The sequence below is a fragment of the Rhipicephalus microplus genome, chromosome 4 (assembly GCF_043290135.1).
Source record: "Rhipicephalus microplus isolate Deutch F79 chromosome 4, USDA_Rmic, whole genome shotgun sequence".
Taxonomy (NCBI): domain Eukaryota; kingdom Metazoa; phylum Arthropoda; class Arachnida; order Ixodida; family Ixodidae; genus Rhipicephalus; species Rhipicephalus microplus.
This window is the reverse complement of record NC_134703.1, coordinates 137,700,032-137,711,595: the sequence shown is the minus strand read 5'-3', so window position 1 is coordinate 137,711,595 and position 11,564 is coordinate 137,700,032. Positions and strand designations below refer to the sequence as shown.

The 11,564-nt window shown below is 46.3% G+C and overlaps 1 protein-coding gene across 1 annotated transcript; it reads left to right on the top strand.

Annotated features, from left to right (window-relative positions):
• Positions 1-4,250: 4,250 nt before the first annotated feature.
• LOC142814625 (uncharacterized) lies at positions 4,251-6,785 on the top strand. Its single transcript, XM_075893678.1, has 2 exons — positions 4,251-4,345; positions 4,429-6,785. The coding sequence occupies exon 2, from the start codon at positions 4,468-4,470 to the stop codon at positions 6,124-6,126; it is 1,659 nt and encodes a 552-aa protein (XP_075749793.1). The 5' UTR covers positions 4,251-4,345; positions 4,429-4,467; the 3' UTR covers positions 6,127-6,785.
• Positions 6,786-11,564: the final 4,779 nt, after the last annotated feature.

The window sequence follows — 11,564 nt, the reverse complement described above, 5'->3', positions numbered from 1 at the left end:
CTTGGATCTTAGATTCATTCTTCATTCAGGTGAAAGTCCATTTTTCGACACCGACGAGCTCGCTGATTGGCCAGCACACACCATCAACCGGTATTTATGTTGGATATGCCGCACCTTGACCCACGCATGTCGACATCTTGAGCTGAAAATTTTATGAGGCCCACTAAGCCACAAAAGAACAAGAAGTGAAATTGGTAGCAAATTACAAAACAGTGTATAGAACACCAAATATTTACTAGAAAACGAAAGACAATACGATCGGCTATATCATTGTATCTCTTCTTTACACAGTGCACTATATCTCGATGCTCTCATTGTCATTTTTTCATACTTGGTATGTTGCTTATAACATGAGCGACAAGTTATGCTAGTCGCATACTTTCTGTAGCCCTTTCATATGTAACGTGACGTGCATAACCGCACACTGCAGCCCAGATTGGCGGGTATCCACCTAACAAGTATAATTATCTTATTAAACAAAAACAACGAGAGTAGAATTTGAAAGTTTTATGAGACCCTCTGCAATGCCTCACATACAGGAACACGTACTGTTTGCAGCAGCTAGCAATTTTTAAGTAGCCGACAAAGCTGGGCCTGGTGCTGCAATATATGGCTTCTTCCAGCAGCCACATTGTGCACATTTCGAATGGACGCACCGGGAAAGCTCGTTAATGCGGATTTTATAGAACCAGAAAAAGTGGCTGATTGGAGTGAATGACGCATCACCAAAAGTATCGAAAAAGACTAAACAACTATGTATTGCATGAATACACTTTCGCTTGCTTTGTGGATACGTGAATCCTGTTGTTTTTTCCTGTAAAAGCAATGTCAGAACTGCACTTTTAGGCATCCTTGGACATAGTTCTCAGTACTTCCAATGTACTAGAATATCGAGTGCAATTACCCAGAAGGTTCTCTGCACCTTTATTTATGCACCGTCCCGTCAACTGCAAAAGAACTATCGTCACGTGCGCATGACGATTACGTTTGCGCAGGTCAAATGACAGGCAAGTGAGGATTGATTCAGCACGATGTATCAGACGAGTTTTACGCCAGCATGCCGACATGGCAGAAACCTCTTAGCCTTCAACAGTTACCACATTGTTTTAGTTTTCTGACATTGCGCGCCTGCATTGCATGAGATTAAATCAACGACGCTGAGTGCGAAAACCATGCGTAGACAAGATTGTGGTAACTAACAATGATGATAGTAATGTGGGTTGCGCCTGTTTGTTTCAGTTGCCTGTAAACAACATTTTCAATATTTCGCGTCACCCATTTGCACCATTCCGAGTATTGTACGAATGATCCGGGTTGCAGTCAAATGTGAACAACACAAAGGAAGTTCGACGCTGCATAGGTTGTTCAGAGCCGAGAACGTGTTCGAGTTATTCAATTTTTCGAAATATTGAGAATCTAACTAACGATCTTTTACCATATAGCAACCATGGCTGACCAGATTTGTTGTGATGGTTGCACTTGTCATCAATTTTTTTGTGTTGTCGTTACCCTCTTCTTTCAAAACATTGCAATAAATCATAGATTACTCGACATAGCTGTTGGAAAGCGTGCCTCCTCATCTCAAGAATACTTCAATGAAAGATGCTTACAAAACACTTCTATAATAGTCACTTCGGTGCTGTAGCTTTAGTGCTGATGTTACGGCAAGCCACAAAAAGAGTTTAATTGGCAATGTAGTCGAAATGCCTACTATGCCCAATAATATGAACCCAGCTATTCAACTTATATTACACCTCGGTACACATCGTAAGACTTGGATTGAGGCATCACTCTATAGTACAGAAATTAAAAGTGCTGCATACTCACTGACTTCCTACATGAAGTCGACTGCAGCAATCACTGGCATTGGCCGAAATTTTTTCAGGTGCATCTTTTTGTGGCTTTATGTTATTTGTAGTATACCAAGAAATGTAACTCATTTTTCGTAATATTAAACAAATAACGCCTTCACCAAATACTCATACCTATAGTCATTTGCAAAATGATACCTTCAATAAAAATTCGGTGACCTATTCCCAGTATCCCAGTCTCTTTCGCAGCTCGTTTCAAAAACAATATTGCTAAGTATACGGAAAAAGATGCCAGTGGATCTTCTTTGTTGCCATTGTTCATCGTGAAAATTAGTCATGTTCTTGTATAAATTCCGGGGGCTCGCAAACATACACAATTTTCTTCACACATGCTTCGCAGCATCTGTATGTCTCAAGCTTGTCTCTTATTACTAAAGTGGATGTACGAAGAGAAAAACAAATGGCCCCGTATTTGCATGTAATCTGCAAATGCCGTCGAAAGACGATAGTCTTGCGTGTGGAGAGAGTGAACAAAACATTTATTTGATGTTCTGCGCAAGAAAATCGGTAAATGGTATTCCGGAGGCGCTGCGTTAGAGTGCCTCGAGCGTGCAGTGGAGGCGAACGAACGCATCAAGTCCCGTCACACGTGAGACTTCACCGCCATCTGGCAGTTTTTTTTTTTCGGGGGGGGGGGGGGGGGAACAAAGCGCGTGGCTCTGAGACGAACGTGGGCACCCGTCTCAGAAGTGATAAGGTGTAGAACACAAGGAGACGGGTAGGGGTCACCACCATGTCGTCTTAGCAAAGTGTTGGAAACACTCGCCTTTCCTTGCAAGCGTTGCATGGTCAGCGCAGCGTAATAAGCACTACGGTCTTTAGAATTACTTCTGTATTCCTTTTCTAGTAAAAGACGAACATGCAGAATATATACGTGTTGTTATGGTGCCTCAGACATGCGCAATAATTGCTTTTTCATTGACCATCACCTACGTATGAACGCTTATCCTTGAGCAACATTGGTGGGCGCCGCGTATGGGGTCGGCCGTTCGGGGTATCCGCTAGTGCTGTATAGAGTACCCGGTTCACGGTAACGGTGGAGAAACAGACAAATGTACAGACAGACAGACAGACAGACCAAAGTTTTTGCGTCCAAGGTCCCCAAGAAAGACTATTGTCTTTAAAAACTGATTTGATGAGATGCTTCATCTGCATAAGCGTGCGTGATACAGCAAAATCTCGCTGGTACAGTGCGGTATTCCCGACGTCACCGCATTCCATCTTTCTTTTGTTGCTGCCGTCATTGCTCGAGTAATTGCGTGAGATTACCTCACCGTTTCGGAGTGCAATAAGTGAGAGGGAAGGTGACGCCCACTGCCGAGACAAGCATAACGAACTAATGTGCCGCCTAGGAATGGTGTTCAGTTTGACGGCTGCATATAGGAAGTCTACAGACAGATGCCCTTGGCACCTGTAATGGCGGAAAGCGAACTGTGTGTAAATTACGTCGGCCAAGGAGCAAGATGTGCTGGCTGTTGAAGCTGAAGTAGGTGTACTAACCGTGTTTCTAGTAGTGGAGCCAGAAAACTGCAATGGACGTCTGGAGTTTCACGATGACCTCGTCAATATCAATAAATCATTCAATGAATCAGTTACCCACTTTTCCTAACCCCCCCCCCCCAATGAATCAGTCAATGCAACTTTACTTTCATAAATAGAATATTGAAAATACAAGCATTATTTGGACCGATAGCCGCAAGTGGCTCGTGGCTTGTTCAATATAATGTGCAACAAAGAACGTACAGGACAGCTTTGAGCGAAGAAAAAAACACAATCATGAAAAGCAGGAAAGGACGACTGCAGGGATGAACGCGTGGACGAAGGCAGGGACGGACTCACGCACGGATGGAAGGACGGACGCACAAATGGACGTATGGATGCACGGGTGGTCGTATGCATGGACAGACGCAGGAATGGACGGGCACATGTATGAACGAAAGCAAGAACGGACGGACGGAAGCGTGGACAGACTGATGGACGCTTCGCCCCACTCATCATTATTTACTCCATGAATATGCTGTGATTTTTATTATTTATCAAACTACAAGTAACATCCTCTAGTATCATACCATTTGCATTTTGCAGCATATATGCGTTTCATTGTATGTACAGTGTCAATTTTTACGAAAGAGAACACGGCGTCCTGAGGCCTGCGCGCTCCGGCGGCTCGCCTTCAAGTGGGAGCAAGAGCAACCACAGCCACTTTTCGCGTCATTTCACGGCGAGCTGAACAACCATTTGTTGCTGATATAAAACGACAAGGTTGCAACCCGTCCCCCTTCAAGGCGGTAACCAGCTCTTGCGCAATCGCCTTGAAGGGAGGCGGTCGCAATCCTGCCGCTCGTTTCAAATCAGCAAGAAAAAGGTCTTGATCCCGATCAAACGCTGACGTGTGTACGTTTGGCTCCGGCTACTTACCGTGTTATGACCACCTCTTCAGGTCCTTGGACCCTGGATCACACATCACACCAACTGTAAGTGGACCTGGCACCCATTCGACACCTTGTTGGGATGTGATAATGCTCCTTGAGAACAGTGCTGACTGTTTATTGTTCAGCTCGACCGCTTCCGCGCTAGGCCTAACCGCCGGCCTAGTATGAGTGGAGGCGCCCAGCGCGACGCGGCCAGCGTCGCAGCGGGCGTCGCTGCTGGAGGCGACGCCGCTCGCTCATGGCGTGCTCTACATGCTGACCTTCGTCCCACTGGTTCATCGGCTGACACCTGCGCAGCGGATCTGAAGAAACCATCTTCATGGGAGCCTAAACCTCCACCACTGCCCGATGCGGACTACAAGGTGATTCTTCGGATACGCGGGGGTCTCGACTGTACCAAGTTGCACCCCTGTGTCTTACGACAACTCGTTCTCAAAGCAGTTGGACTTCCCATCAGCAGCCCTGATCAAATCAGGGTCAATCCCACCAGTCACACAGTGCTCGTGAGTACGTCAAGCATGGACCGAGCAGATTTATACCACAACATCCGGACCTTAAAGTTCAACGGAGTCCCCTACGAAGTCGTCACCCACGTTGCCGACCCTGTAGATTCTTGTCGTGGAAGGTTTCATCTCCCTCTGGATTACGCTGACGAGGAAATCCTTCCAACCCTCCAAAGATGTAATCCAGCCATGACCATTGGGGCCGCTCGCCGACTGAGCACCACCGAAACCATCTTGGTTGTTTTCCGTGGCACGCACGTCCCTTTTTACATCAACTACGAAGGCTGCACGCTTCGCTGCCGCCCATTCCGACTGAAGGTGGAAGCCTGCACCCGTTGCCGAAAAATTGGACATCGCCAGGATGTCTGCCCCTCTACTCCCGATGCAATCTGTCACAAGTGCGGACTGAAGGATTCCTCAATGGACCATGAATGTGAACCCGTCTGTGTCGTGTGTGGTGGAGCTCACATCACCGGTTCCCCATTGTGCAAACAGCGTTACAAGACTAAGACACCTAAATACCAGACACCTAAGCCCTCAGAAGTTCCATCATCCCGGACACCGAGCCTTAATCGCTCGCAAGAGCGTGGCCCACAGCGAGGTCGCAGCAAGAGCAAGAGGCGGGGCCCAAACTCGACTCCCAAAGAACTTGACTTCCCGACCCAGTCAACGAACCCCCATTCCACCAGTCATCTGCCAAACCCATTAAAGGTAAGCTGGGCACAGGCAGCTTCCTCTAACTGCTCCTTATCTCAAAACATTAGCCTAGAAAAAGTTCTAGCTGAAAACGCTAGCCTCAAGGCAGAAATTCAAAAGTTAAAGCTCGAGCTACAATCCCGAATGCCCCTTAGCAATCTTTCGCAGCATTCCGAACCACGATCTTTCATTCCTGCTCAATCGCCCCCTGCTGTTGAACCCACGATACCTCTTCCTCCTACTGACATGGACACTACAATGCCTCGAGACACCTCCCAGCTGCCACCCTCAAATAAGCGCAAAACCCCTGCCACACCACGCGAAGAAGAATCTCTCAGCGACACAGTTCTAACTCTTAACGATAGGATAAACGCCCTCGAAAATAAAACACAGAAGAAATTCGCCGTCATTGAAAGTAAGATTTCTCACATAGAGAGCAGATTCACAGCTCAGGAGACGGGCCAAGCTGCCATAAATGACAAACTTGACAAGTTTCTAGATTTTGTACAAACTCAAATGCAGCAGACCACTGCATGGATTGCGGCCGTCACGGCCAATAATCCAAATATAGCCGTACCCGCCTTCTCTCCTACACCCCCTCCCGACAATGGCTGCAAACCCTAATCGCTCGAACTTTGTAGTATGGCAATGGAACTGCAGGGGGTTCCGCAAAAAGAAAGCGACTCTTCAACAATATTTGGCCTCCTGCCCCAAACCCCCTGCAGTCATTGCCCTACAAGAGACCCACGGAAACATAACTTTTCCCGGTTACAGTGTACACCAAACTAAATCTCTAAATTCTCCCGATACTGCAATATTAACGCAAAAACATTTGACGGTAACTCACTCTAATTTCGACGGCGTCGATGTGGAGCACAACTTTTTGGAGGTCCTTCCTTGTAAAACTCAAGAATCGCCTTTATACGTATTAAACGTCTATAGTAGGCCACAGGCGAAACACCATCGCTTCAATACTCTCTTTGCCCGAGCCATTGCGGCCGCGAAACATCACCCTCTCCTAATACTTGGTGATTTTAATGCACCAAATCAAGTATGGGGCCACTCTGTTTCTACACCCAAGGGTAGGGCTTTGTGGGTTCACATACAGGATCACCGCCTCACCCTCCACAACAATATAGACATGCCCACTAGATTAGGTAATAGTGTAGCTAAAGATACATCTCCCGATCTTACACTCAGCCATCGCGTTCACTTTGTCACATGGACCAACCTGAACATTAACTTCGGTAGTGACCACTACATTATTCAAACTACCATACACTTCCGACACAAACCTTTAGCTCCCAAGCGCCTGAGCCTTATTAACTGGAACAAGTTTCGCGAGGCCCGTCACTGCTCGGCGCCTACTGAGATAGATGATATCTCGGAATGGGTACAGCAATTGCACACTGACACAAAAACGCATACCACCATGTTACCACCTGATACGCCTTTTACAATAGTTGACACCCGACTTCTTCACATGTGGGAAGCTAAGCAATCTCTCCTCAAACGCTGGAAGAAGAGGCGACACAATCGCCGACTGAGACTGAGAATTGCGAGACTCGATTTGCAAATTCAGGACTATGCCATACAGCTTGCTTGTCAACAATGGACCCAGAAATGCGAAAGCATGCATGGCCACCTAGACAGCAAGATGACATGGCAGCTCCTGCGGCATTTATTAGACCCTACCATATCACGTACCGCAAATAATCATCACATTAACAAACTACTTCACTCGCACAAAGGTAACTTAAACACTCTTTTTAATGATCTTCGCGACAAACACCTACCCAGCGCGTATCGATACGATGCACCTGACTATATCGGACAACCAAATGATGATCTCAGTAGCCCCATAACGGAGGCTGAGGTTAGACACGCGCTTGCGAACCTTCGCACCTCATCTGCACCAGGCCCTGACCTCGTCAATAATAAACTTCTCCGCAACTTAGATGAAAACTCAATTATAGCCCTCACTAAATTTTTTAACCACTGCTTCGACACTTCTACCTTGCCGGCTGCGTGGAAGGACGCCAGAGTTATTTTCATACCAAAACCTGGTAAGCCCATAAACACAGCCAACCTACGTCCGATTTCCCTCACTTCATGCATCGGAAAAACACTTGAACATGTAATCCTCAACCGCCTTAGCAAATTTATAGAAGAACACAACTTATACCCTCACGAAATGATAGGCTTCCGTAAATCCCTTTCCAGTCAAGATGTCATGCTTCGACTGAAGCATGACATCATTATCCCTAACTCTAGCCTCGATACTCAAGCAATTCTCAGTCTCGATCTCCATGGGGCTTTTAACAACGTCAGCCACACTGCCATATTGAGTGAACTGAGCGCTATAGGCGTTGGTAAAAAGATTCATGATTACATATCTGCGTTCCTTTCGAACCGTACGGCAACTATTTACATTGGGTCTGAACACTCTTGTTCTTACTCCTTGGGGAGTTTCGGCACACCTCAAGGATCAGTGTTATCACCTTTCCTTTTTAACATCGCGATGATGCCGCTGGCTCGAACGCTGAGATCCATATCAGATCTCAAATTTTCACTTTATGCAGATGATATTACCCTCTGGATGACAGGCGGCTCCGATGGTCACATTCAGGAAACTCTGCAGACTGCTGCTGACAGGGTGGTGGTTTGTGCGGGTAACATGAATCTGACCTGTTCACCCACTAAATCTGAACTGCTCCTCCTTCCTGCCCATCGGGGCTCGGAAAAGCACATCTCTGATATACAAATAACACTGAACAATACACCCGTGCCTAAAGTTGACAGACTCAGGGTGCTTGGACTACACATACAACGAAATCGACTAAACACACACACCATTAAAGCACTTCAAACAACTGTGGACCACACTCTACGCCTTATAGGCAGGATATCTAATAAGCATGGCGGGCTACGAGAGGCAGAGCTCCTCCGCCTCATCCAAGCCTTCGTCCTCAATAAAGTGACTTATTCTCTCCCTTATCTGTTCCTTCTGAGAAGAGAACAAAATAACGTAGACACTTTGTTACGTAAAATCTACAAATTCGCTCTCGGAGTCCCCATTCGAACGTCCACCGCACGGCTCATGGAGACAGGCACATTGAACACCTTAACTGAACTTATTGAAGCACACTTAACTTCACAATATGCTCGTCTTTCCAACACACAGACCGGAAGATACATACTCGATACCCTCAGTATCAGGCCAACTCCAACCACTAACGCCAAACACACTATTCCGCGTGAAATACACAAGAATCTACTCATTCCGCCGCTCCCTAAAAACATGCACCCTGTGCACCACGAGCAACGTCGACGACAGCGTGCAAAAACTCTCGAAAAACGATTTTCTACTTCTAAAGAAGTGCTCTACGTTGACGCTGCCGAATACAGTACTCGTCCTTTTTTCGCCCTCTCAGTTGTGAATTCGCTAGGTCAGATATCTGCTGCTGCTTCTATTTCTGCTTCCTCTTCTGAGGAGGCGGAAGAAGCAGCCATAGCTCTGGCCCTTACAGTTCCAAATTATTCACTTATTATTAGTGATTCAAAAACTGCCATCTACAATTTTGGAGCGGGTAGGGTGTCCAAAACAGCCCTCTCCCTCCTTTTGGCCCATCCCCCGCAACAAGACACGGCTTTAATATGGACTCCCGCGCACGCGGGCCTTGCCGGTAACGAGGCGGCTCACGCCAGCGCCCGAGGATTTACGTTCCGGGCGCAGGCGCTGGAAGAGCCAGGCCCCGTTTCGACAACGGCACCGTTTGCTGCGCGGGATCGCCTTTTAACATTTCACGACATCTGTAGTCACTACCGCCTTGGTCGTTTATCCTTACCGCCGCTAACGTCGAAATCCATACGAAGGCGCGAAGTACTGTGGCGACAGCTGCAGACTCACACCTTTCCTTCTCCTTACATTCTTCACCTCATGTACCCTTCTCTTTACCCGTCCTCCTCCTGTAAATATTGCTCCGCACAGAAAGCAAATCTTAATCATATCATGTGGGGGTGCCCTAAGCACCCCCCTCCACCGTCCCTTCGAAAACTAATTAGTAATGAGGAGCAGTGGGAGGCTGCCATGCGCAGCTTGAAACCCGACGTCCAGGAGGCCATCCTGGGTTGGGCAGAGAGGGTTGCGGAGGACTATCGAGCGTAGCAATCTCTCCTCATCTCTCTTCCATTGCACCTTTCCTTTACAAAGGAAAAATAAAGTTTACACCTACCTACCTCAAATCAGCAACGAATGGTTGTTTTCTCGCCGAGAAATGACGCTAGAAGAGAGTGTCATTGCTCTCGCTTCCAGTTGAACGCGCTGCTAGCAGCCCCCAGAGCACGCAGGTCACGCATTCCCGTGTTCTCTTTCATGCGGCACCTTTAGAAAATAAGCAACAAAATGACGTCATTTCTATTTAGTTTGCAAAGGCTTTTGATGAAGTGGCTCAGGATGAGGTAATTTTCAGGCTTCAAGATATTGGTATCCGTAGAACACTAGTGACCTGGATAAAAGAATACTTGGGTAACCGAACGCAGACAGTACAATTAAATGACAGCTTGTCCCGTCCACTCGAAGCGTTCTCGGGTGTTCCCCAGGCTTCGGTATTGGGCCCTTTGTTATTTCGGATATATATCAACAATATCTTTTCAGTGGTTGAACACCCTGTAGGAGTAAAAGTTTTTGCAGATGACTGTCTAATTAGTTCTACTGTAAAGAGCAAGCATAATCAAGTTAGCATTAGTCATTGCTTGACATTAGTCATTCAGCCGTTTGTGTAACCTATGGGTTAATAAAGTAAACTACAAAAAATCAACAGATACACATATGACTAAAAAAAACCGGCGTTATGCTCTTTCAATATTCTATTGACAGGAATTCACTCCTTCATGCTAACTAATTTAAATATTTAGGAGTCACCCTTACTCACAATTGACCATTTGCGGGAAAACCACTGCGCATGAGCAGTAACCGCACAGGTAGCGTTCCTGTACAGGCGTTTTGGTTTTGGTTGGAAAACATCAGCCTGGCGTTCCATCAATATGACCCGTAGTAACGGCGAACACTGCCGTTTTCACGCAAACACCGTACCTCACAGACGGTGCACAAGCCGTCCTCACTGAACCTATAGTTAATCGACAGACATTTCAAGGTTCAACTTCAAGTGTATAACATAATGTTCTTCTTAAAAGAGCAGGCGTAATGAGCCTGGCGAACCGTCGAGGTAGCGGAGTGCAGGTATCACCTCACTTGGTTATTTCTCAGGCTGAAACGCGAGAAATTCTTGTTTTACACCGTGTATACAAACGTCAACAGAATGTTTTTCTCCTTTACCTTCTTGTTTCAGTAACGGGCATGTGTTTTTGGCCCTAAAGCCACAAAACAAGCGCTATTAAACCGCTAAACACTGCATTGAGCGTGTTAGTTGACGAAGATGTTTTCCAACCAAAAGCGAAGCTTTCCTGTTTACACGACAGGGGGCGCTCACTTTTTCCGCAAATGGTCAATTTGGCATGGCATACACACATAGACAATGTGTGCTTGAAGGTGAACCAGAGACTAGGTATCTTAAAACAAAAACGACATCAAGCAACGCGAGATATAAAACTTGTAGCTTACAAAACCTCCGTTCGACCACTACTAGAATATGCATCAGTCTGTGGAGTCCTCATCAATACAGCCTGAAAACAAAATTAGAAAAATTTCAACGCCGTGACGTCCGCTTTCTATGCACGAATTATCGCTGGTTAGATCCTGTCAAGCAGATTTTGGAGTCCTGTGAAATGAAATTACTTGAGGCACGAAGACAAAAGAACCGGTTGAAAGCTCTTTTCAGGATATTGCAAGGACCTCTAAAAATAACCAAAATTTGTACTCAAAAGTGCCAGGGAAACGAAGCAGTCAGGTTAATCACGACTGTGTTTTAGTACCGTACTCATGTCGAAGTGATGTGTCTCGTTATTCTTTTTTTACAGCTGCGATTGAGCTTTCGAATGCGTTACCAGGCATTATAGTAAATGCAAGCGATCTTTGCCGATTCGAAAAACTGTTGGATATG